The 27,636-nt window shown below is 42.6% G+C and overlaps 1 protein-coding gene and 1 pseudogene across 3 annotated transcripts in view; one reads left to right on the top strand and one right to left on the bottom strand.

Annotated features, from left to right (window-relative positions):
* The window catches only part of LOC136162945 (double-stranded RNA-binding protein Staufen homolog 1-like), a 48,518-nt pseudogene extending 40,407 nt beyond the window's left edge, over positions 1-8,111 (top strand).
* Positions 8,112-16,235: 8,124 nt separating this feature from the next.
* The window catches only part of GORASP2 (golgi reassembly stacking protein 2), a 28,757-nt gene continuing 17,356 nt past the window's right edge, over positions 16,236-27,636 (bottom strand). For 2 of the 3 annotated variants that reach the window (XM_065931739.1, XM_065931738.1), the window contains exons 6-10: positions 25,206-25,338; positions 23,401-23,524; positions 20,090-20,176; positions 18,953-19,063; positions 16,236-17,398 (exon numbers count right to left, since the gene is read on the bottom strand). In XM_065931739.1, the coding sequence (XP_065787811.1) occupies positions 17,052-17,398; positions 18,953-19,063; positions 20,090-20,176; positions 23,401-23,524; positions 25,206-25,338 (802 nt within the window). In that variant the 3' untranslated portion in view covers positions 16,236-17,051. The remainder of the gene's footprint in view (positions 17,399-18,952; positions 19,064-20,089; positions 20,177-23,400; positions 23,525-25,205; positions 25,339-27,636) is intronic. The other variant, XM_065931740.1, reaches the window with a different exon arrangement.

Here is a 27,636-nt window from a genome sequence, read left to right as displayed (position 1 = left end):
TCCAAACTAAAAATGGACAGAAGACCTATACAGACATTTCTCTAAAGACAACATACAGATGGCCAGTAAACACATGAAAAGATGCTCAACAATGCTTATTATTAGAGAAATGCAAATCAGAACTACAAGATATCACCTCACAACAATCAGAATGGCCATCATAAAAAAAAAAAAAATCTACAAACAATAAATGGCGGAGAGGATGTGGAGAAAAGGGAAACATCTTGCACTGTTGGTGGGAGTGTAAACTGGTAGAGCCACTGTGGAGAACAGTACAATGGTTCCTTTAAAAATTGAGAACAGAACTACTATATGACCCAGAAATTCCAATGCTGGGCATATACTCTATGAAAACCATAATTCTAAAGATATCTGCACCCCAATGTTCACTGTAGCACTATTTACAATAGCCAGGACATGCAAGTAACCTAAATGTCCATCAACAGATGAACGGATAAAGATGCTGCATGAGGGTGTTGTGTGCTCAGTCGTACCTGACTCTGCGACCCTGTGGACTGTAGCCTGCCAAGCTCCTCTGTCCATGGCATTTTTCAGGCAAGAATAATGATGAATGGATAAAGAAGATGTGGTACACACATACAATGGAATATTACTCAGTCATAACTTGTGGAACAACATGGCTGGACCTAGAGATTATCACACTAAGTGAAGTAAAGTAGAGAAAAACAAATGATATGACACATATCATATCAAGTGATACATATACCACATCACTTATATGTGAAAGCTAAAAAAAGATACAAATGAACTTATTTACTAAGCAGAAACAAGACTCAGTTTACAATAAACAAACTTATGGTTATCAATGGGGAAAGGTGTGGCAGGAAAAATCAGGAGTTTGGGATTAACATACAGACTACTATATATAAAATAGATAGTCAACAACGACCTACTGTATACCATAGGGAACTCTACTCGATACAGTGTAATAAGCTATATGGGAAAAGAATTTGAAAAAGAATGGATATATGGATATGAATAACTGAATCATGATGATGTACACCTGAAGCTAACAATATTGTAAATCAACTATACTCTAATAAAATATAATAAACCTTATGATCATCTCAATACACATAAAAAACATTTGATAAAATACAGCTTCCATTTATGATTTTAAAATCTCAACAAAGTGGCTTTGAGGGAACATATTTCCACATAATAAAGGCCATATATGACAAGTCCATGGCTAACATCATACTCAACAGCAAAAATCTGAAAGCTTTTCTTCTAAAATCAGGCACAAGACAAGGATGCCCACTCTCACCACTTATTCAATGTAATTTTGGAAGGCCTAGACTGAGCATTTAGGCAAGAAAAATAAAAGGCAACTAAATTGAAAAGGAAGAAAACTCCCATTATTTGCAGATGACAGGATATATAGAAACCCCAAAGATTTCACAAAAACTAAATTGTTAGAATTAATTACAAATTCAGTAAACTTGCAGGATACGAAAACAATACGCAAAAAAATCTATTGTGTTTCTATTCAATAACAACAAACTATAAGAAAGAGAAATTAAGGAAACAAAACCATTTACAGTTGCATCAGAAAGAATAAACCATCTAGGAATAAATTTAACCAAAGAAATTAAAAACATGTACAGAAATAAATGGAAAGATCTTCCATATTCATGGACTGGAAGAATTAATAGGGTAGAAATGTCCATACTATTCAAAGCAATCTAAAGATTCAATGAATCCCTATCAAAATTTCAGTGGTATTTTTCATAAAAAGAGGGAAAAAATCCTAAAATTCATATGGAAACACAAAAGCCCCAAAGAACCAAAGTCATCTTGAGAAAGAAGAACAAAGCTTAAGTCTTCATACTCTGTGATTCTAAGCTATATTTCAAAGCTCTAGTAATCAAAACAGTATAGCATTAGCATAAAACACACAACATAACAAAATAGGGAGCCCAGAAATAACCCCATGCATATGTGATCAATTTATTTAGAATATACAATGGGGAAAGAGTCGTCTCTTCAATAAATGAGGTAGGGAAAAGTAGACAGCCACATACACAAGAATGAAACTGGACCACTAACTTAGATCTTACACAAAAAGTAATTCAAAACAGATGACAGCCTTGAACATTCTTGAAATCATAAAACTCTCAGAAGTAAACAGGTGATAAGCTTCTCAACATAGGTCTTGGTGGAGACTTTTTTGTACTTGACAACAAAAGTAATCAAGTGGGAATACATGTAATGAAAAAGCTTCTGCACAGCAAAGGAAACCATGAGCAAAATGAAAAGACAACCTACCAAGCGGGGAAAGTATTTGTAGATGTCATATACATCATAAGGGGTTGGTATCCAAAATATACAAAGAACTCAAAACTCAGCGGGAGGAAAAAAAATTCAGTTAAAAAAAAATGGACAAATGATCTGAATAGATTTTTTTTTTTTCAAGGAAGACATTCAGATGGCTAACAAGTACATGAAAAGGTGCTCAACATCACTAGTCATTGGAAAAAGGAAATCAGAAATGCAATATCACCTCATACCTCTAGAGTGGCAATTACAAAAGGACAATAAGTGTGTTGGTGAGATGTAGAGAAGAGGAAACCTTCATACCCTGTTGGTGGGATTGCAAATTGGTGCAGTCACTATGGAAAACAGTATGGAAGTTCCTCCAAAAGTTAAAAATTATTCTACTGTTATGATATAGCAATTGTGCTTATAGATATTTATCCAAAGAAACTGAAAACACTAACTGGAAAAGGTATTTGCACCAACATGCTTTTTGCAGCATTATTTACAATACATGAGAAACAGAAGCAACCCAACTGAATGAAAGGATAAAGTAAATGTGATAAATATAACTGCAACTGAATATTATGCAGCCATAAAAAAGAATAAAATCTTGCCAACTGCAACAAATAGATGGACCTTAGGGAATCATGGTTCAGTTCACTCACTCAGTTGGGTTCGACTCTTTGTGACCCCATGAATCGCAGCACGCCAGGCCTCCCTGTCCATCACCAACTCCCGGAGTTTACTCAAATTAATACCCATCAAGTCGGTGATGTCATCCAGCCATCTCATCCTCTCTTGTCCCCCTCTCCTCCTGCCCCCAATCCCTCCCAGCAACAGGGTCTTTTCCAATGAATCAACACTTCACATGATGTGGCCAAAGTATTGGAGCTTCAGCTTCAGCATCAGTCCTTCCAATGAACACCCAGGACTGATCTCCTTTAGGATGGACTGGTTGGATCTCCTTGCAGTTCAAGGGACTTTCAACAGTCTTCTCCAACACCACAGTTAAAAAGCATCAATTCTTCAGTGCTCAGCTTTTTTCACAGTCCAACTTTCACATCCATACATGACCACTGGAAAAACCATAGCCTTGACTAGACAGACCTTTGTTGGCAAAGTAATGTCTCTGCTTTTTAATATGCTGTCTAGGTTGGTCATAACTTGCCTTCCAAGGAGTAAGCGTCTTTTAATTTCATGGCTGCAATCACCATCTGCAGTGATTTTGGAGCCCAGAAAAATAAAGTCTGACACTGTTTCCCCATCTATTTGCCATGAAGTGATGGGACCAGATGCCATGATCTCAGTTTTCTGAATGTTGAGCTTTAAGCAAACTTTTTCACTCTCCTCTTTCATCAAGAGGCTTTTTAGTTTCTCTTCATTTTCTGCCATAAGGGTGGTGTCATCTGCATATCTGAGGTTATTGATATTTCTCCTGGCAATCTTGATTCCAGCTTGTGCTTCTTCCAGCCCAGCATTTCTCATGAAGTACTCTACATATAAGTTAAATAAGCAGGATGTCAATATACAGCATTGACGTACTCCTTTTCCTATTTGGAACCAGTCTGCTGTTCCATATCCAGTTCTAACTGTTGCTTCCTGACCTGCATACAGATTTCTCAAGAGTCAGGTCAGGTGGTCTGCTATTCCCATCTCTTTCACAATTTTCCACAGTTTATTGTGACCCACACAGTCAAAGACTTTGGCATAGTCAATAAAGCAGAAATAGATGTTTTTCTGAAACTCTTTTGCTTTTTTGATGATCCAGCAGATGTTGGCAATTTGACCTCTGGTTCCTCTGCCTTTTCTAAAACCAGCTTGAACATCTGGAAGTTCATGGTCCACATATTGCTGAAGCTTGGCTTGGAGAATTTTGAGCATTACTTTACTAGCGTGTGAGATGAGTGCAATTGTGTGGTAGTTTGAGCATTCTTTGGGATTGCCTTTCTTTGGGATTGGAATGAAAACTGACCTTTTCCAGTCCTGTGGCCACTGCTGAGTTTTCCAAATTTGCTTCTCTTCCAACAACACAAGAGAAGACTCTACACATGGACATCACCAGATGGTCAACACCGAAATCAGACTGATTATATTCTTTGCAGCCAAAGATGGAAAAGCTCTATACAGTCAGCAAAAACAAGACCAGGAGCTGACTGTGGCTCAAATCATGAACTCCTTATTGCCAAATTCAGACTGAAATTGAAGACAGTGGGGAAAACCACTAGACCATTCAGGTATGACCTAAATCAAATCCCTTATGACTATACAGTGGAAGTGAGAAATAGATTTAAGGGACTAGATCTGATAGACAGAGAGCCTTGATGAACTATGGACAGAGGTTCGTGACATTGTACAGGAGACAGGGATCAAGACCATCCCCATGGAAAAGAAATGCAAAAAGGCAAAATGGTTGTCTGAGGAGGCCTTAAAAAAATAGCTGTGAAAAGAAGAGAAGCGAAAAGCAAAGGAGAAAAGAAAGATATTCCCATTTGAATGCAGAGTTCCAAAGAATAGCAAGGAGAGATAAGAAAGCCTTCCTCAGAGATCAATGCAAAGAAATAGAGGAAAACAACAGGATGGGAAAGACTAGAGATCGCTTCAAGAAAATTAGAGATACCAAGGGAACATTTCATGCAAAGATGGGTTCGATAAAGGACAGAAATGGTATGGACCTAACAGAAGCAAAAGATATTAAGAGGTGGCAAGAATACATAGAAGATCTGTACAAAAAAGATCTTCACAACCCAGATAATCACGATGGTGTGATCACTCACCTAGAGCCAGACATCCTGGAATGTGAAGTCAAGTGGGCCTTAGAAAGCATCACTACAAACAAAGCTAGTGGAGGTGATGGAATTCCAGTTGAGCTATTACAAATCCACAAAGATGATGCTGTGAAGGTGCTGCACTCAATATGCCAGCAAATTTCAAATTACGGTTAGTGAACTATTAATAAGGCAGACAGAGAAAGACAAATACTGTATGACTTCATTTATGTGTAGAATCTAAACCAGTGAAGAAAAAACCATGCTCACAGATATAGAGAATTGGTGGTTGACAAAGGTGTCTGGGTAAGGAGTGAATGAATGTGTGAAGAGGGTCAAAAGGTATAAATTTCAGTTTTAAAATAAATAAGTTAAGAGGAGGTGACACACAGCATGATAATTACCGTTGATACTATTGCATACTTGAAAGCTGCCAAGAGAGTACCTCTTGAAAGTTCTCATCAGAAGGAAAAAATTTCTGTGGTGTCAGATGTTAGCTAGACACTGGTGATCACTCTGCAATATGTACAAATAAGGAATCATTGTATCATACATTTGTAACCCATATATCAACTGAATCTTAAGAAATATTACCTTGACCCAATTTTCATCTTCATATAAAGTCAAAGTGTCATATATTATTTTCTTTAAAGCAAAAATGTTGCTTGGAAAATCAGACAAGTTAACATATCTAGTTGGTTTCAGTCATTAGTAAATTCAAGTCAGTCAAACAAGGATTTTCAAAATGGGAAGGATTTAGCAGCCTGTATCATTTAAAAGGTATTTTAAATAAGTTATTTTTCTTTTTTGTTAAATTATAGAAGTATGGTAACACATTTACAGGAGACTTGGAAAATACAGAACAAAGTTACATATAGTTCCACTACAATTATTTTTTTAAATAGATAAAGTTTAGTTGGAGTTTCATTATCAAAAATTAATAGAACGATATTTTTCTCTCAAAAATTAATAGAACGATAGACAGAAAAACAGGAGGATACAGTGGATACAGCAGAGGACCTAAAAGGCACAATGAATACAATTTAATATAATTAAGATTTATACAATCTTTACATAACAGGATACAAATTCAAGTTCCCACAGACTATAAGCCAGGTGCCACTGTAAACATAAAATAAGGTGCAACATTTAGAAAATATGTTTGATATTAATTTCTCATTTAAATGCTTTCTTCTCTGCAATTACTCTTTGTTTTTTCAGTCTTTAGTGAGGCTTTCAATGACTAAGTCAAAGATCTCTCTTGATAAAAGTCACATTGCACTTGAAAATATGTGGAAATATGTGAAAATATGTGTTATTTTCAAATATCTTTTTATATTGATTAATAACATAATTCCACAGTGATAAGAGAACAGACTCTGTATGATTTCAAAACCTTTAGACCATAAAATTTTTATATCATGAAAAGGTATCTTTTAAATGATATAAACCACTACATGAGAATCCCATCATTTACAAATGCTTTTTGAGTATTTAAAAAATAACACAGGGATGCTGCAAAATGGGTTCTTGTCTAACTTAATCTAGAAATTCCCTAATTACAGAACATACAGTTTATGTCAGACACTCTGGAGTCTGACAATGCGGAAGAAAGCAAAGTGTCCTTCTGGAGCATAGAATCCAACAGAGGAAACACACTAGATCACACACACAAAAGTGAAACTACATTGTGGTAAGATAATGTGATAAACGCTACTGAAAAAAATAAAAAGAGGTGTGTAAAAAAGTCAAAGTCTATGCTACTCTAGTATAAAAAACTAAAATAACACTTTAAAAACTCTTCACTTTAGAGATGAAATAATGTGACAGAGTCACACCCCCCCCCCAAATTATCAAATGTACCAAAGCATACTTTGAGCTGAAAGCTGAGAATATTGACAATAATAGCTGGCAATACTCTGAGTATTTAGGGAATTCTAATCTGAAGCAGCTCATAGATATAATGATGTCCATTCTCCCTGACTCTTTTTTTTTTTTTGGCTGCATAGCGTCTTAGTTGTGGCATGTGGGATCTAGTTCCCTAACCAGGGATCAAACCCAGCCCCCCTGTATCAGGAGCACAGAGTCTCAGCCACTGGACCACAAGGGAATTCCTTCTCCCTGACTCTTCAAAAGAGAAACTTCTCAACAAATCTTAGTTGTGAAAAATTGGAAATCACTTAAGACAAAAATCTTTCCTGGTAATTCTCCAAAAAGGTACTCAAATAACTTGAGTCATTTTTATTACAAGTATGAAGTTAAATCCCTCCATGATTATGTTATTGATACCTTTGCCAATATTCATCTAATGCATTTCTTTCCAGACACCACTCCGTTCTCCTAAGCCAACAAAGAGCTGCTAGTTTCTCACATGTCCAGATACTTCAAGGTTTTTATTTTTCTCAGTGTTAAGAAGTTTTATGAATTCTCCCAACCTGTTGTAAGCAAAAGAATAAACCTCTGAATATCACCTTTAGAAAGTGAGAATCCCATCAGACTTTCTTTAGATTTAATTCCTTCCCATAACTTACTGGTTCCTCTTGAGCAAAGAGCTAAGTCCCCTATTTTTCAGGCAAGAATACTGGAGTGGGTTGCCATTTCCTTCTCCAGGGGATCTTCCTGACCCAGCAATCAAACCTGCGTCTACTGCAGCTCCTGCATTGGCAGGAGGGTTCCTTACCACTGAGCCACCTGGGAAGCCCCAATCATAAATCGAAACCAGCCCATTGTTTTGAACCCTGCACGCCACCCCCCATTAGACAGGAAAGAGCCTGGCCTGGGCATTAGGGCAGCGGAGAGCGGCCCTCACCCTTCCTCACCCTTGGTCACTAGAACAGCACACCTCCACCAGACCCTCCTCTCGTGCCCATGGCAGCTCTCGCCCCCGGAAGCGGGGAGGATTGTGGTATCACTGGAACCCCCATTCTTTATTTCCTCCAGGAAGGCATGTCCTCCTCCCCTCACATCCCAGTTGAGGGTACCGGGCCTGGGGTGGGCGCCCTCTGCTGCTCGGCCGGCTCTAACGTTCACCGCGTGGACTCGCTCTCATCTGGGTCCCACGGCTAGACTCCCAGCTACGTGAGGACATATCTTGGGGGCTCATTCAGCAGAGGTCAGGTGCCTGCTGTGAGCCAGTGATGTGCGAGGTGTTGCAGAGGCGATTAAGCCAGACAGGGCAATTAAACCCTGCCACCAGTGTGCGACAACAGATGGTACAACCTCAGAGGCGGCCTCCCCGCCTCAAATGTCACACTGCTGAAGCTCTTTCTCACAGGAATCATCCGCTCCACGTGCATTCACCCTCCAGTCTGCAGGGGTGGAAAGACGCCAGGACCCAGAGAGAGCAGCTGCCACATGGCTCCCCACTAGCCCCAGAAGCTCCCCCAGGGGCCCAGGGTTAAATGGCCACCGAGTGACTAGGTTGCTTCTAACTGGGTTATCTCAACTAAGAGTCCTGATGACTACACTGTCTCATTGTTGACAAAATCACTGGCATTTTAAATTTGGATAAAATGAGGGTACTGTTAGCTCTGGTGTGAGCTAAGAGCATCCCCTATGTGCGAGCACGGGCCCTTGAGCTTACCTCCTCTACCCCAGCTCCCCTGCTGCCTGAAAAGGCTGGGGGATGCCCCACCCACTCCATCCCCTCACCACACAGGTTGAAATGAAAGATTCCTATTTTTGAGGCAGGAGGTAGATAGATGCCCCCCGCCCCCCACTCCAGAATAAGCAACTGGAGTTCATCTGTGGACGAACTCCAAAATATCAGTAGCATGAAAATCAATCAAGAGAGGATGTTGGGCCCTGCTCACCTAAGAGACCACATATTTTTCACTCTTGAGTCAGGAAACCTTTCCAACTAGAAAGCTCCTTGGAGGTCAGAAGCGGTATGATGCGAAATCTACCCATAGGCCTTGAGATGCACACCCAGGCACCCATGGGAGGATCCTGAGATATACCAAGTACGGGCTCAGAACCAGGCTAATCAGGACGACTAGCCAAAGGAAACCCAGAAGAAATGTCCCACAAAAGTGAATCAAACAACCAGGAGGGTGCGACTCTGAGTCCACCTGTGCATCTACCCACACATATTGTACTCTTTTCCTTTTAAAAAACACTCTCTTTGTAGGAATTCTTTTCTGCAAAGCCATGGGGCTAGGACCTTGTCACTGACCAGTGGTCTAGTGGTTAGGATTTGGCTCTCACTGTCACGACTCAACCTCAGTCTTTGGCGGGGAACTGAAACCTTGCCTTTAGTCGCTACAGGCCAAGACAACAGAAGATTATTTCCACCCGGGTACCAAGCCCAGCTTTCTACCATCTCTACAACTGTGAGCCTGAGGGAGAATCATTTAACCTCTCCAGATTTCACGCTTTGTCTGTAACATGAGGAACTGAGGGAGATGATCTCTGAGCCCCCGCCCCCATCTCCCCCAGCCATAGGCATATGGGCATTTTGTTTTTAGGCACGCAGGGCTGAAAAGCACTGGTGGGGAACTGCTTTTCTGCGCCCAGGTGTAAAGGGTTGCCTTGCCTGGAGAGAGACTGCAGAAGATGAAGAGGCCTCATCCCGCTGGGCTTCTGGCTTTCCCCAGACCTCCACAAACCAGGAGACAGCGAGGGGAGCCCCCGCCGCCGGAAGGCAGGCGCTGGGGGTGGGAACGCGGTGGGCTGGGAGGCAGAGGCCCGGGCAGCACAGCATTTCTCTGGGCTTGATTCTCTTTGTGGACAAGACGAAATCTTAGTTTTCCCCCAGGCCGTGCAGCTCTGGGGGAGCTGGGGCCCCTTTCCTCAGAGATGCCACCCACACCTTTCTCTCCTGCTCAGACGGCAGCAACAAGCAATTCCATCCCAGTTTTGCGTTTTTAAGCCTATGTTCCTCATATTTCATTTTTAAAAAGCTTGCTAAAAGGTAAGATTTTTAAACCTCTGATCTTTGTAAAAGACAAACTCTTTACTTCCTTGCAAAAACAAAACAGCTTTTATCGACTCCCCAGTAATGCAGTCTGAACTCCTGGGTTCCCCAGGCCCTTTCTGCAGCCCCACCCGCACCTGCCGCCACTCCAGACGTCACCCTTCCCATTCCAGCCACCCGGCGCGATGTGCGGTTCCAGAACACCCTGAGTGCCACCTACCTTCACGGCACTGCGGATGCTGCTGCCTCTGACGACAGCGGGCTTCCACTTGGCCCGGGAGCCTCTCTCCTTCCTCCAAGGCGCAGAAGGCACCTCCCCGGAAGCCGGCTCAGGCCTCGGCCCGCGGAGCTCCCACCCGCGCGTGCTCCTCATGCCTTATACATGCATCTCATTGCTCGTTGTCAGCAGCGTGGGGAGGGGGAGGCCTTTGAATTCAGGCCACCTGGGCCCAACCCGGCTGCTCCATGAGGTGTGCCCGGGGCCTGTGAGGCAGGCACGTGTTCCTTCGTGGAGCCGTGAGGCGGATGAGCAGAGGCTTGTTGGGAGGCGGGAGGTTCACTCACTACCAGTGAGCCAGGCTCTAACCTCAGGATGGGGAGCCTGGGATTGGGGGTGGAGGGTAAGGGAGGATATGTCTGGGAATGATGGAAGCAAAAACCACCCCCCACCCCCAGTCAGGATGTCGACTTCTGATGTTTTTTTGGAAGTATGAGGGGTTCACAGTCACCTGTAGGACTTTTCATTTCTATCTTAACAAGCCTCAGGCTGATATATTTACTTTAAAATTGTGTTGCAAAGGTGAATGCACCCAGGCTTTTCTGCATCCCCACCCAGCTAAACCTGTCTGCGGTGGAAGGGAAGTAAGGGACTAACTCCCAGCGAGCCCTTTTCCAAAGAAAAAAAACACGTCCCCACCCTCGGGGCCGCTCCCGCGACGTCCCAGCCCCGCCCAAGGGCCCTGCGAGGTTGGCCCGGAGACCCCGCGGCCTCCGACGGGGCGCGGCTTTCCCAGGTTCGCGGCGCCACCTGGTGGTCGCGACGCGCGCTGCCGCCGGGCTCCGGCTCCACGTGGCCTTGGAGACAACAGAAGTTACTGGACCAAAGTCAGTGTTGGGTTCTACGGCACCTAATCGGTGTGTGGTAACAGAACTGAGACGTGGGAGCAGAAAGACCTACCGGGAGGCAGCTCCTATCCTAAAGCTTCCACTGTGTGAACTGGAGGTTACTTATTTGGTAAATGGAGATATCAGTACCACCTACTGGGAGGCCAGGGAGGATTGAAGAAATAATTGCCCTGCTTAATACCTGCTGTCAACTAAATACTTCTCTTTAGGTTGATTCCTTTTTCTCAATAAAGTTGATAAAGGAAGCTACTTTAGCCTCATCCTAGGAAGCAGATCTATTTTTTCAACACATGTTAAAATAAATATATAGGTAATAAAATTAGAAAACAAAAATGTCTTCCATGTACATTGGGCAACACCAGTCCATGTGGTCAAACCCAGAACCTGTGCCTGCCCAGGGCCCCTCTTCTCTCTCTCTCTTCTGCCTCTTCCATGTCCACTGTCACCCCTCATCTGTCCTCTCCAGAAGACCCCCAGCTGGTGGGGTTTTCACCTCAGGTGACACCGTTTTCCTAATAGAGATCTGAATTTGGAAAAATATATTTCACTATCTCTGAGGCTACATGCCCTTTTTATTTCTGGTCATTCCAGGAAAAGAAAAACAAAAACTTTGCAGAGACCAAGTTTTGCTTTGTTTATTAAAATCAGACTGAGCTCTGAGCCCCTGAATTTAGGCAATAGGAACCTGTTTCTTTTTTATTTTATTCAGCTCCCCAACTAAAGACAGATGGAATTTGCTCTCACATTTATGTTCTCCACCACCCCAAAGCACACAGGTTGTTCAGTTGCTGATCTCAAATTAAACAATGTTAGAACTGCGAATACTTCATGTACCTGACAGCTAACATGATTTCCGGAGATCTAAATGCCAGAAGGGATCCCTAGAGACAATGTGAACTCTTGCCATCATGTCTCTGTGCTCAGTAGAGCTGTCTGAACCACACAGGGACATTTCTGGCCAAACTGACTTACAAACACAAAATAGTGTTGCAGATCATCAAAGTACAAGTCTATTAAAGCAAACATCACTAATAATTCTAATCTAAGGGCCAGTGTTAGGGATTTCTTAGCAGGGAGCTTTAAGTGCCACTGGAGAAGGCCAGCACCTTCCCCTCCCCCAGGCTAGGCGGTCCTGGCTCTTCTAGTCCCATTTCTCCTTTACATGAAAAATAACCCTGTTGTTTTTGTTGACTGAAAAGTAATTCCAATGCATTTTAAAAAATTCTGCTGATATAAAAGTGTATAAGAAACGAGAAGTCCCCTCACCCAAGGCACCCTAATGCAGGTGTTCCTTGAAGATGCTTCCCCCACCCACTCAACCTCAGGTGAACATTACTAGTTCCAGTCTCAAACTGGGCCAGACTGGCCAGAGCTGGACAACTCTAAGCGGCTTCCCTCTCACCAGGATTCGAGGCCACAGCATGGAGGACAAGGAAGCCACTTGGGAATTCCGGCAGGGCCTCTCATTACATACTCCTTGGTCCCTAAAACAGAGAACTGACATATTTCAATAGATTTGGTTGTCAAGGTAAATTCAACTAAGGGGTTTTTGTCCCAGACTTGGCTTCCGGGAGAGGTTAGGGAAACCCAAATCCCTGTCATCATCTTGGTCACTGTCCAGAGACCTATTTCTCCCCAAGGTTTAGAGTTTAAGTGACTGCTTCAAATTCTGTCAACCTTAGCAACCATTTCACCATGATTCATGGATCGAAAACAATGAAGTCCATGAAAAATCTTGTTTTCTGATCCCGGATTCCCTATGTTCTGGACCCTCCAGCTTTTTGAAGCCCAGGCTTCCCTCTCATCTCCACCAGGACAATACTTGATACATTGCAACTTCAGATACCTGTGGACCAGGCAAGTGGCAGAAACCAACAGGCCAGGAGGCAAACTGGTGGGTGTCGGCTCAAGGGGGGCTTGCTTCCTTGTGGGGCTGAGGACCTAGTGTTGCCAGGTGATGGGCAAGAGAAACCAGAAATCTGGGCTTATGTGAAATTTTCTGGTTTTGGAATTTGGCAATTAATTCACATTTAAATATGTACAGGGCGGCTCAAAGGTGTCTTAGGGAAGTCAGTTCGCTACCTCTTGTTCCCTGGGTAGACTATCCTGCAGAGGGCTTTGCACAGGGCTGACTCAGCTCCCCGTTTCAGTCCTCACCCCACAAGCCGGGGCCTGTTTCCATCCAGGAGTGCCAGGGAGCATGGTGCAGCCTTAACTCTGATGACACAGAGCCCCCGGCCACACCCACCCGTGGATGGTGTGTGCTCTCGTTTCGTTTGCAGTGGCGAAGACCAGCCAGAGGGCATTGTGCTTGTGTAACCCCCTGAAGAGGCAGCTTTGCCTACGCTGGTCAGTCCCGAGCTGGTCTTTAATAGACAAGAGCTCTGTCCCCAGCCCTGCAGCCTGCGGGTGCCTCTGTCGCGGGCCCCATCCCCGTGAACATCTGTGTCTCTGTCCCTCTCCAGCTCTCAGAGCACTGCAAGCCAGGGAGCAGCTTCACTTACCATTCTGCTGGCCTGTGGCTTTGGTGTTATTTCCCCATTCTTGCAGTTATTGGCTCATATGCAAGGAGCTTATAAAGGAACATACTGGTTAGCAAGACCAGAAACTGTTCTTCCAAGATCCACTGCAAATGGTATCATTGATAAAAGGACCCCTTCTCCAACATGTGCACTTTGCTAAGTGGTGAAAATGTCTCAGTAGACAATGGACTTTCTATTGCCTTACTGCTTCAGATTATAGACCAGCCTGTCTCAATGATCACCTAGGATGTGGTTCAGGGCCTGCTGCTAACTGGAGCTGGGGAGGGGCAGGTACAATGAAGGAGACAAATGTCAGTGTGTAGTGATTCTCATCCCCTGGAAAACTTTTCAGAACTCAGGGGCCCAGGAATCCATACTCTGAGAGGTGGTTCTAACTTGCTGGGTGGTCAGATAATTAAACAGGAGGCCTTTACCCTCAGGCCCAGGCAGAGCCATTTTACTACAGCCTCACAAATGGGGAAGGTCTTTTTCAGTTTTTAGGAAATGATCTAAAGCCGACTGTTCTAAAGCAAGCAAATTTAGTAAGGGACTAAGCATAAAACAGGAACACAGAGAAGAAAGATAAAGTCATCATCATCACAGACTTACTGCCAGCTACCAACACGGCCTTCAGATGACTGCGACCTCCTGAGTCTCCTCTGTCCGCTCATTTCAGGGCTGGCCGCCCCGCTATCCTCCACTACTAGACAGGCTTCCTCAGATGCAGATGAGCTTGTCTAAAGGAAATCCTCCAGCGACTCCCGTTTTTAAGACAAAGCCCCTACTCCCTAGGCCGGCACTCAGGACCCAGCCCCCGTGTGCTCCACTCCTCACCATTCCTCGAGCCTCACATGGTCTCTGCCCCTCCTTTGCCTGCACAGTTCTTCAAGTCACGTCCTCTCGGAAATCTTCCTGTTTCTGCCCAGCACCCTGGCAGAGTGCCTCCATCGACTCCTCAGCAGACGGGGGCACTGTGCGGGGGGTGCGCATGGGGCCTTACTAGTCACCGCTTCCTCCTCAGTTCCTGCAGCACAGCCTTCATGCTTCAGCCTTTCAGCCATATTACTCCACAACAGCCTGAAGAATGTAAGCCACGGTGCTGCGTGAAACCGCTCTGACCTGTCCCCCAGAGAAGGGGGCTGGCCTTTTTCTTCTGGCTAGCATGGGGAGGGGATGGCGGGGCTCCTGGCTGCCACCTGGGCCCACGTGATGACCGTGGAAGTGAAAACCACACGAAGCAGCACTACAGGACAGGAGCTGCGGTCTCTGACGTTACCAAATGTCGGTCCTGCCTCAGCCTGACCGTCTCCGACTCTGAACGTGGGCCAGAGCAACGGTCCTGGTGGTCCAGTGCTTAAGAATCTGCCTTCCAATGCAGGGGACATGGATTCGATCCCTGGTTGGGGAATTAAAATCCCACAGGGCAGCTAAGCTGCAACTAGAGAGAAGCACCCCGCTCAACCCCCTGCAACTAGAGACAGACCATGCACCGCAACAAAGAACAACAACAAAAGCCAACAAAACCAACCATGGGTGAGAAATTAAGACTGTGCTTAAGCCACTGTATTTTGAGAGTTGTCCTGATAACTGACCCTATTCAAACCAGCATTCTCCGTTCTCCCCATCACTGCCTCATGCCTCTGGCATAAACTCGCACCCTGAGTGACCAGAGGTTCAAAGATAATTCAACTGTCATCCTCACTGAGGGCTCATCTCAATGTGTACAGCGCTATCCTCAAGTGCCCAGAGGACTGACCGCCAACACCATCCCCTCTAAAAGGTCACGGTGAGTGGTCTCATGGTAGCGACACTCTTTCACATCTGTGTTTCTGGCCCCTGAAATAGAATACGCCGTGTAAAAAAAAAAACAAAAAAACCACAGCTTAAGGAAGAAGAGAATATCTAAAGTAAGTGTTTTCTATCTGAGGAAGTCCCGAGGAGCCCGTCTGGGCCAAGTCTGTGCCCATCTTCCAGGTGAATGCTGAGAATCCCCCTATCCCTAAAGCTCAGTGTTTTTTATATGCTTATAGACCCTGTTCTGGGAAGATGGTCCAGGGCTGCCGTCATCCTCAGATGAGAACTCTGACCTCACAAGAGTTCAGAATCACTGCTCTGGAAAATCTACTGTTAAAAAATTTGTCTTTAAAGCTCAAAATTACTTACTTGCTTCCCATTAAGGTAGCTCCTTAACATTATTTAAAAAACATGAATATCTTTTAGAAATAACAACTTGCTCAACTTTACCTGAGCTGGAGCCTGCTTTTGTCATTTACTTCAAATAGAAACCTGGCCCTGGAGATGGATCTATCCTAAAAACTGGTGGTCATTGATAACTCTAGTTTCCAGGTGGGTTTCAGCAGCCCTGTTCTACTCGCTGTTCCTCAGCAACATTCAAACCATTGCCAGGTCAATAACTGATGAATCACTTTCATCTTATTTAAGAAGCAGAGATATAATATGCATTTAATTTCATTCAATAAATCAATTCCACATAACTTACCATCTCTTAGAAAATTTAGGAGAAAGCAAAGATCAGACATGGAATTACATGAATGCATTGTGATGCACTGGAGATTAATGAATGCACCATGGCAATCAGGAGTTGTAATTTAAATGTACCACAAGAAGAAAAGCAAAAGTACTGTAATTTATTGCTGTATCTATGCTTCCCAGTACAGCTATAATATTGTAAGTAGCTACAAAGTGCCACCTTCTGGTTTAAAACTGTGCAACATCTCCTTTATTTCTTTTTAAATGCTATTTTTTAGTGGACGTATAAAGCAACAGCAGCAGTTATAAAATGTTGTCTGAGTACTTTTGAGAGCTCAAAACAAGGATCTGTGTATAGGCTGAATAAAAAGATGTTCAATTAATAGTGCACATTGTGTTAACTTTAATAACATCCTCTGTTGGAATTTTTGTGTAAACCTTAATAGAGATGTGACTCACAGAGACCAAAAGTAAAATATCTTTTCGTTTCACGGCTTAGTGAGGTGGTCTGCATTCTTGCAAATGATTTACAAAATACAAGAAATGTTGCGAGTGGGTATTAGGCATAAAATATTACATTTTCTTACAGAAGGAGCAGCAGGAGGACAGGTGAACACCCCGTGAACACCGAGTGAACACCCCGTCACCCCCTTTCCCAAAGAGCTACACCCCCAAGAATGGCAGTGGAAACCTGGCAGCAAGCCACCCTTACAATTCTTTTTGGTTGTTTTAAAGTACAAGCACTTCCTGACATTTCCCTCCCCGGCCCGTGAGCCGCACTCCCACGTGGCAGAATACAAGCCCACGTCCTCTTGCTGAGTTTTCCCTTGGGATTATTTACAGGATGCCTACAGAAACGGTACAAACTAGTATGAAATTAGAGAGTTTGCATTTCCAGACTCGCTCCTGTGGTGAAACAGGCACACCACGCCAATTCTGAAGACCAGTCCAAAGCTAAGGTGACTCAGAGGCAAATGCATCTGTAACCGTAACCGCTGAGATGGGCTTCTCGCTGGCTGGGGTGGAGTCGCTGACTCTGTCCTCCACAGTGGCCGGGGCCTTGGGAGTGGGGGGTGTCACGTCCACAGTGAGTGCGGAGGCGGTGTCTGCCCGTGCAGTGGTCAGGACGGGGTCGGAGGGTGGGCTGCTGGCGGGTGGGACGGAGGAGAGCAGCTCTGCGGAGCCTGCTGCGGGAGAGACCTCTGGAACCAAAGGGAATGACGGGAGGAACTCAGATGGCATGGGGAGAGGGGCAAGGCCTGGTAAGTTTCGGGGAGGCAGGGAAGGAAGAGGCGGCAAACCTAGGACAAAAAGGCAGAGATGACACATCCTCCCAGCACAGAAGGGCAACAGTCACGGTCACACAATCATTTTCATTTGCATTTCACTAAGGAAATGGAAGCTGAGGAGCAACAACACAAATCACCACCTCTGATTATCCTTGGCTGGAGGCTGGGACAGAGTTAAATATTCACCACAGGACCAGCTGGCCAGAGGAAAGGTTCCCTCGTGTGACTCAGCCCAGCTCAGGGAAGAAATGATTCTCCCAGCCAGGATGGACAGGAGCCCATCTGCCTGCAAGGCAACACACGGAGTGCTGAGCAGAACTCTGCTCTTCAAGCAAACTGTAGGTTGACTCTCAGCTGCACTCTGGACAGACCCGAGGAACAGGAGACACAGGGGCCAGGCCTGAAGCCAGAAGTACTCAGCCTTTTTTCAAGCCCTCTGATTGATAACTATTTATAGTATACTTGGCAGAATTTATTGTAAGAATTTTAAAACACAGAATGAAGGGAAAGAGTATTACATCTTCAAGAAACAAAAGGAAGGCAGGTTGTAAAACAGGCTTTGGGCAACCTGTGGCCCAGTCTGTCAACCTGGGGAAAGGGCAAAGTCAAAAGTCTAAGAATACAGGCCCCCCCCCCGCAAAAAAGGACAGAGGGAATGCTGAGACAGTAAACATTAGCCTGAATTTACTGACTTCATTTGTTTTTTAACCCATTGGGCCAAAAAACAAAAAATAGGTTAAAGAGGACAGGTAATGAATATACAACAGGGGCTGCTATGATCTAAACAGAAACGTGACAATGTATACCATGGTGTAATACGATCATTCACTGATCACTGACGGGCCAAACTCTTGAGAACAGCAACTAAAAGTCAACCCTGGCGTGTGGCTGTCTCAAAGCTAATGAATCTGGGCGATCATTAGCAAGAAGGGACTCTGGGGAGATTCTGCTACTTTATTTTCATCAGTGCGTAAAACCTGGCTGTAAATACTTTGAGTATCTGTGAACTTAACTATGTGCATCTAAAACCTTGCAGTTTTTATTATAAAAACATTAATAATGAATATTTCTATAAAGCAATTATCCTTCAATTAAGAAAATGAAGAATATTTATCAAGTAGCAAGCGCAGCAAGTCCAGCCAGCCTGAGCCACGCAAGACACGGGTACCACTAGTCCCTGGGTGGCAGCTGCCCAAAATACATGGAGAATCACAGGGAGTTCATTCACTGCCACTGGGAGAACTACACACCTCCCATCCCACTCAGTTCAGCAAGGCCACACCACTGCTCTTTATTTCTACAACTGGCCTTTACAGAGCTTGGGCTGTCAGGTGCAGGAGGGAGAAAGAGGGAGGGACAGGAAGCCAGGCAGAGGAACATCACAAAGACATTTCCCCTCCTCTTCTTTTTCAACCCTTTTAAATAAAAAAGATTAATTTATATCTGAAGTAGCTGCAGTTTGTTAAACGAACCTGCCCTTGCCAGAAAAAGACTGAAATAGAGGACTGCCTTTCCTGGATAAAACTTTTTATTACACAGAGTCCTATGGCAAGATGGGCAACATACCCGGGTTCACAAGTTCCGGTAAGCTGACAGCTGGCATGACCGGTGGGGCGGGCAGGTTGAGATTGGGAAGGACAGGCAGGCTCGGGAGACCGGCTGGTAAAGGCATCAGACCTGAAGAGAAGGCAGAGAGCAGAAGGTAAAGCGCCAAAGATAAACCCTTGCGGTACTGAAAAAAATACCACCCACTTCGAAGTGAAAATACCAGAAGTCCACTTACCTTGTGGCAGTTTTGTACCACAACTACAGTAACAACAATAACAAAAATCTCTCCCCAATGAAGCATTTTTCTATACCTAAGTGATTAGATGGCTAAGTGAGTAAAGGTTAAAACAAACCTCTGAACCCAAGGGCAAGAATGATGCAGGCCTAAGTGTCTTAGAGAAGAAGCTGATTTATCTCAGCAAATATGGGACTGATTTTCTTTGATGGTTGAGGTTTACACTCTCTCAGCCATTTTTTTTCCTTTTCCCTTTTTAATTTCAGACTCACAGTTGCTAATAAAGAATCCCCATGTATATCTTTCACTCAAATTTCTCAAATATTAACATTTTATCACACTTGTTTTATCATTCTGTGTACGCTCACATTTGGTTAATGGCTTAGTATGTCTGTGTAACAACATCTTTAGCCATACAATTAAAGGCTCTCACAATGCCAATTACTTGATCACTGACTTAATATCTGATCCCTACCTGATAGACAAAAGGACTGGGTCTTCACTAGGAACAATAAGCAAAATAAACAAAAATCTCACCTAACATTAGTTACTGAGGATCCAAGCAAGGAGGGCTTGTCTCTAGGATACAATGTCGTATTCATTAAGCACTGACCAGAATGCCCTAAGTAAGGAAGTGCTGTCGAATGGAACATCTACACACTCCTTATTCCAGCCTCAGGCTGCTTGGGGGCAGAGAAGATGGTGGGCTAGGTTTAAGGAGCCCAGGGCTCAGCAGCTGACAAGCTGGTGACTGCAGCTCATTGCCAGTTGCTCTTACTTATCATGAAGTCACAGCAGAGATAAAATGAGAATAAAACATGTAAAAAGTCACCACATAGGGATAAATTTTTTTCATTGTTTCTAAGATGTAAAATACCAGTAAAGCTATTACTATTACATATACATCTCCTGTGGCTTACCTGGTAATGTAGTAGTTGGGTTCATCGGCGGCACAGATGTGAGGGACTGGTTTACTTGTGGTGGCAATAATGGTACTGTTGGTACACCTAAAATAAAAGCACAGGTCCTTTGAAACATTTTAGTTGATAAAGAATGAGCAGACCATCTTGGACAGTCTTCAGTGTCAGCCTCCCGCCACGGTCAGGTCTTCCCTCAGTGAGACTTCAGTCAGCTGGTCTGTAGCTGTGTCACTCCACAGCTCACCCACCTGCTCTGCCCTCTGCCCTTCACAAGGGCTGTTAGTAGAGTCTGGGCCAAGGGGGTGGGGGATCTGTAAGCCCACCCCAGCTAAGTAACACCAGGCACAAGTTTCATCCCTGAGAAGGGCTGGATTGGAAAACTGTTTTGGAATTTTGGAAATGAGATACAAGGATTCCAGTCAATCTTTATTGGGCTCCTGATCTAAAAGGTCATGTAACCCTGGGGCTGCTGGAGGCTATGTGCCCCGTGAAGCAGTGAATGCTAGTCTGTGAAAGAGAATGATGTAGATGTCCTGAAAGAGACAAGAGCATATGGACCTCCAGAGATGGGGAGAATGACCTTCCTGAATCACCATTTCCTTCTGACCTTGGTTCTGTGACATGTCTTTGAAGTCTAGTACATTTCCATTTTTACTGATGTTAGCTTGAGGAGTTTATGTTCTTTACATTCAAGTAGCTCTTAGGATACCACCTAATAAAGGTTATCTATTAACGCTTACCAGCTACTTAAGTGGGAAGTTTCACTGATATGCAAACAACAGTAATACTGCACATGGATTTTGATTCTGTCTTACAGAGATCTGCTTAAAGCCAGAAAGAACTGTGCCTAAAAGTATGAAGCAACTATTTTCAGATAGTTTTATAAATTTATTTAGTCACATATTTACTTTTCTGCAGAAACTGAAGGTATGAAAAATCAGAAGAGAGTTCTTTGTTTTATTTGATTCTCAAAGGTGTTGGATGGTTGGTTGGTATGTTTAGTCTTTCAAGTTTGGGGGCAGGGTGGGCACCTGCTATATGTCAAGACATTGTTCTTGGCACTGAGGAACTTACAGAATAAAGAAAATAAAAATAACTACCCTCAGGAAATTTGCATTCTGATGAGGTGCAGAAAAAGAAAGGGAGACAGGAAGAGTTAGGGAGTCATATCGATTAATGCCATTTCAAAATGATATATTCATTTTCTGAAAATACAAATTTTTCAAATCCACAGTGAAGTTTTTGGTTTTTGTTTAAAAACACATACTTTTGTTTCTAGTTACTGTCTGGGCTACTTTCCAGCAATATAATTAAAGCAAAGACTGAAAAATAAATACCTAACAAAAAGTGGTTTCTCATGTCATAATGCTAAATTTACTTACTCAAAGTGAAAATGCTGATTTCTTTCAATCTCCTTTAGGAATTTCTGATTTATTGATACCTCTTTTACTATTCAACAACCCATTTCTCTACTGTGTAATAAGACCAGGGATCTCAGTGCATGTGCTTATAAGACAACACAAGTATAACTGTCATGTACGAGGGAAGATTTAAAATAGAAACTGGAACTTGAAGAGACATCAGTTATCTCCCAAAGCCAGAAGAGCTCTCATATGCACTGGAACTCTCACTGTAAAGCCAGGTGAGAGTCATCAGACACAGACTGGGTTGCTGCCTTGAGAAGTCTATTCAAAGAATAAACTAAAGGACCATTTCTTATATCTGATGGGATATAAGTTAAAAAAACTCAATCTCACAAAAAGGACTCAAACATTACTTGATGAAATAAACTTTAAAATCTCTTCCAAATGTATCTATGACTTGATACTGATGACGTTAATATTTAATTTCATTTAGGAAATATTCTAAAACTAGACTGTGGTGATGACTGCACAACTCCATAAATTTAATAAAAATCATTGAATTCTATACTTTCAGTAAGTAAATTTTATGGTATACAAATTATAGCTTGATAAAGCTGGGAAAAAAACCCAGCGAAGACTAGGTAGGGATGAATGTCATCATACTGATAACTGGTGAAGCTGGGTGGTGGGGGTCTGTTGTACTCCTCATTACACAAATGAGTATCTGTATTTAGATCATATTGTTGACCTTAACTGCATCTTGATGGGTTGTTTTAAGTCCATTCCAGAACAAAGTGGAATATGAGCAGATCTGGAGTACAAATATTAAAAAAAAAGAGCTCAAGAATAAAAGGATACTAATAAAATGAAACCATGGCAGTATTTTATACACTTATTCAACACTGATTGAGTATATAATATACTCTTGGTATGATGAAGATATTTAAAAAAAGGAAAGGGAAAAATAAACTATGTCAACATACCATGTTAAGAACTGTATCATGTGACCAAGCAATTCTAATTTCTGGGTATATAATCAAGAAAAACCAAAACATATGTTTATGCAAAAACTTGTACATAAATGTTCATAGCCGCATTATTCAATAATAGCCAAAAAGTAGAAACCACCCAAATGTCCATCAACAAAATGTGGCATATCCATGCAAAGGAACATTATTTAAACATAAAAAGATAAAGTATTAACATATGCTATGACATCAATGAACTTGAAAAACAAAACACTATTCAAGGTAAAAGAAGTCACAGAGAAAGGTCACAGACAACCACACATATTTTACGAAATATTTAGACTAGAAAGAGAAAGTAGATTAATAATTGCCTAGGCCTTGGGGGACCGGGGGAAAATAGTGACTGGGTGCAGGGTTTCTTTTTGGGTAATGAAATGTTCTAAACTGAGGTGATGGTTGCAAAACTCTGCAAATATACTCAAAACCCCACTTAACTGTACACTTTGAAATGGGTAAACTATATGCTATGTGAATTACATCTCAATAAAGTTGAAAAAAACCTAAAACACGCAAAAATGGAGTATAGTAGGTAGAACAAGGAGTACAGAAAGAGACGGGCACATGTCCCCTGAGCAAGACTGAGCCCCTAAGAAAGGAATGGTAAACTGCTCACTTTTGTATCCCCAGGGTACACTACCTAGGGGATATGCAAACATCTATTGAGTAAATAGAGCAATTAAACACAATTTAAAGGTAGAACACAGAGAAGTCCAAAGTCTAAAACTGGCTGAGAAGAGGCTTAAATGCATGTGATAATTTAGTACCTACCAGCTTTCACAGACAGGGCCTGTCAATGCAGAGCACATTTATAGTTTTCAAAGTACACTGGAATTAATTTTTAAAATTCTAAAGCTTGGGACAAAAAAGAATATCAAGTGAAACAAAGCAGACTGAAAACAGACATCTATTTTCTGCATACCTGTACTGAGAACATTACTGACAGCTGGTGGAGTTGAACTAATAGAAAGTCCAGACAGACTCTGTTCAATTTCTGTAGTTCGTGGTGGTGACAAAGACGGGGGATTAACTGAGGACAGCTGGACCTTCCAAAAAACAGAAAGAAAAAAGGAAAATTACTCAAGCTTACTTAAAATACACATATTGTCTCTCACTGGTCCTACAGATACTTTTTCGATCATGTACAAACTGTCAAAAGTTTTTGCCTGGCATTTTGACTTTCAGATACTCCTTCGTAATTCTGATAGGTGCCACGGATGTCACGCTGTAGACATCTCCCCATCCTGTCACTTCTGGTCTCTTACCATATGGCATGTAGCCCGTCACACACACTGTTCTAGCCACTTCGACACCAGGAGATTCTTTCTTCTCCTTACTAGCCAGCCAAAAATGATTATACTCAACCGTTGAAACACCACTTCTTTCCTCTTCTCCGATTTCTCAGCCAGATTTTTGTTTTTAATTTTCATTGTTCATGGAAGAAGTCAGCTGAAGTCTTAATACCATGAAAGATTCCTTAGAAATTTCTTATGATGTCTAATGTCACGAGTCCCCCTTATCTTTTCTCATCAGTGAATGAATGTGGGAACTAGATCTCTACCTTCAGGAGCATGGGGTAGGGGTGTGAATGAATCTGTATGGACTCTACAAATGGGTGGATGGGTGCTTTTCAGATTTCACCCCTGAATCCTCCATCTTCCTCCAGCTCCAGTGTCCTCTGGCACTTTTCAACATGACCTATATTATGGCCCTTATCCCCAGCTGCCATTTCCCCATCTGGCTTTCTCAGACTGTCCATTGAGCCTTACAGGGGCAGAAAGCACTGACTGGGCCAGCATATATGATAGTAGGAGTCTGAATATATAACGACACTGGCTCTGGCCATGAGTCAATGATGGGTGGGGTGAGGAGAAGTTACACATTCCCACAGCTCTTCTTCACTTCCTCTAGAATTAGGGATTGCCAAACCATAAACCATAAAATGACAGCAGCCCATTCTTTACAACTGCAGCATTTTCTTTCTGATTGTTTGCTTTTTATTTACTCATGCAGGCAAGAGTTAACTGTCCTATAAGGCCTACACAGGAAACATTTTAAAAGCCCCTAAGCCTGTGCAAATACCTATCGTACTCCTTAAATAGCTATACGTTGATCATGTAATTGTTCCTACACCCCTCGCTCTCCTCGCTTTCTCAATCAAGTTTCTTGAAATCGTAAGCACCATCTGTCATCACCTTTCCCGCACCAGTCACCCTCTCTCTCCAGTAAGTTGGTATCTGCATCCCTGCTCCAGCCCAGGACATGTGTTTTCACTCCTCCTCTCACCTGACTTCTCTGTAGTTCCTCACATAGCTGCCTGTGCCCGCTTTCCTGACGCTCTCCTTTCTCCCTTTGGGCTTCTCCTGACCATCCTCTGCTAAATCTCCTGTTTCTGCCTGTCCGTTTAAATACTATGAACAGTCAAGATTCCAGCCTTGTTCCTCTAACCCACCCAAGCCCAACCCATTTTTCTTTTTCCCCTAAATCAATGTCCATTGGGTAAACTACCCTCTCTATGTTGATGATTCCCAAATCTGTATCTCTAGCCCTGCCCTCTTTCTTGAAATCTAGAACCAAAGGATATCCATCTAGGTATCCTACAAGAACTTCAAATCCTCCTCGTCAGTATTTAACTCATCTGCCCAGTTTTAGTAAGTGCTATCACCACACACATCAACTAATCTGGGTGGAAAGTTATGACATAAACAGGCAGTAAAGTTACCTTACCTCCGTAAACCCATCTTTAAGAGGAGTAATCGGTGTACCGGGCATCTGTCCTGGAAGAGAAATTTTCTTTCCTTCTTCAAATGGGCGTGTAGGTATTCGATGCAAATAACCATATCCAATGCCACATCCTAGGCTGAGAAAATAATTTTTTCTTAAAGTTATTGTTGTCAATCACAGCTTATGTTTCTTTGAGGTTTTGAAACAGAACAACACGTCTCCATTCTTTTAAATGCTGTCTCTTATCAGAGATCTCGTCTGACCACTCTTTATGAAAAGCACGCTCCCCTCTACCACAGACACTAAACTTTACTCTCCTTTATTTCCCTTCAAGTATTAATCTCCATCCAACACACTGTATATTTATTTTCTGTCTCCCCCAGTAAGATGTTAAGGGGGCAGAGACCTTGTTATGTTTACTGCCTTAACGGTTCCTGGAACATGGTAGACACTTAATGATTATTTGCTGAATGAATGACATATAGTCTTTCTACTCAAGAGTTCCAAGCACTTCTGCATGCTAATGATATTCACACATCCCACAGGTCTACCTCAGAACCAACACATATCAATCCAAATTAATCCCAATTTCTCCTAATTCATCATCCTAATGCTGCCAGTGACATTTTTCTAACTAGATACAATCATGATGCTTCTTTCCAGTCTGCTGACCTCCCACATTCTTGTTTCCCTTTTCCCTTTAGAGAACTACTCCTCAGGCACTGTGTGCAATGCTGGTGGGACTGTCGTCAATCGGGGGGCCCGTCCTGCTCCAAATCAGGCATGTCTCATGACCAGAGCCAGGCCAATCTACCCATCTTGCTCAGCACTACGGATGAAACTGCCAATTAGTTCTTCCTTTCTAAGTCCCTATTTAAGACTTTTCACAACCAGGTTTCAACTTATGCTTCCAGCATAATTGCTTATACTTTCCAAAGTACTTGTACCTTCTGAGTAGGCCATGTACAGATACCTCTGTGCCTATCCCGTTAAGGCATCTATTATTTCCATGGCTACCACCACCACCAAAAGCTGAGAGAGAAAACAGTTTCTTATCTGAATCTGATTCCATAACAGTGCTTCACATTACAAAATTACTTGTTCCCTCACTTTTCCTCCCTTATACCATTAAGCTGCAATTTTTACTCAACTGGATCTCAGATTTAGAAGAAAGAGAGATGAAATATACTGATCAATAAAAGCCTTTCAGAGGCAGCTGCATTTAAAAACATTCGAAATGCATTTAAAATTTACTTATTAATCAAAAGAACTAAGTGGTGGTAGAGAAGGCACTTGAGGCAAGAGAGAGGCCCTCCAAAAATTTAAAGACAGCCCAAGAATGAAGCTAAGAAAAATTTTCTGCTGTAGTGAATGCGATATGGTCAGCCTCTGAGGAAGGAATGAAAACCATAGGCAGACATATACCAAATGGGGGCAGACTCAAGAAGGTGGTGTGTATGGGCCTGTCTAAAGCAACAGCTGATCAACAGCACAAAACCATGTCAAAAGGAAAAATGTCTTCCACAGAAAAAGAGAAACTGCTAGTCTAGAAAAGAAGGGTGCCAAGAACAAGCATGTAACAGTATTTAGTCAGCATAATTAAAAAGAAACAAACTAGTAATGTTCTTTGTTATTGAACTTCATCTAGAATCTCTTCCTTAGACCATGATTTCATGCACACCAAGCAAGGAGGAGGTAGTAATGGGATCTAAGAATTCTTCTAACTGGAGAGGAAGCATTTTTCTATTGTAAGCTGAAAATCCACAATTCTAATGAATACAGAAGTTTATTTGCAAATTTAGTTTATATTAGACAGTCCCTCTAGAATGAAATCAATTTTGAATACCTTGAGAAGATAACCTTTCTGACAAACCTGGACATTGAAAAACCATAACTTGATCAAGTACAGCTGCCAGACAGGCCAGATTCTCTGTCCCATTTTCTTAAATTACAGTAAGTCAGGATTCTGGTGGCAGCATACATCCAGCTGGAGAATCTCGGGTTGTGTGGGTTAAGGTATTGTGGGCAAACAGAGGCCTTCTCTGTTTGCATCAACTAAGGTCATCCTTTACCTGGCAAGTACTAGAACTTTTAAAAACATTGGCAGAAGTTTCCAAATCCAAGCCTTTCTTATAAATCAAGCTTATGCTCAACAACTCCTCAAATTTAAAAAGGTTCTTAGAACTTACGAAATAATGAAAAATTTATACAGTTTAAACAATACAAGACCTACAGATATAATATTAAGTAGGAATGCTGTGCTTTGATTTTTTGAAATTAGGAAACTGATTTGAAGAAAAGACCCAGAAAACTGATTTTATAAAGTTTGGTTTTCTGTTTGGCTTGACCCTCTTTCTAAACTCCTTTTTATTGTTGCAATTTTGCCTAACTTTTGGTCAAAATTGGTCTGTTCATGTCTGAAAGCCAATAGTTT

This window comes from Muntiacus reevesi, chromosome 3 (assembly GCF_963930625.1).
Source record: "Muntiacus reevesi chromosome 3, mMunRee1.1, whole genome shotgun sequence".
NCBI lineage: Eukaryota > Metazoa > Chordata > Mammalia > Artiodactyla > Cervidae > Muntiacus > Muntiacus reevesi.
The sequence above is the reverse complement of the archived record's forward strand: the minus strand, read 5'-3'. Positions and strand labels throughout refer to the sequence as shown.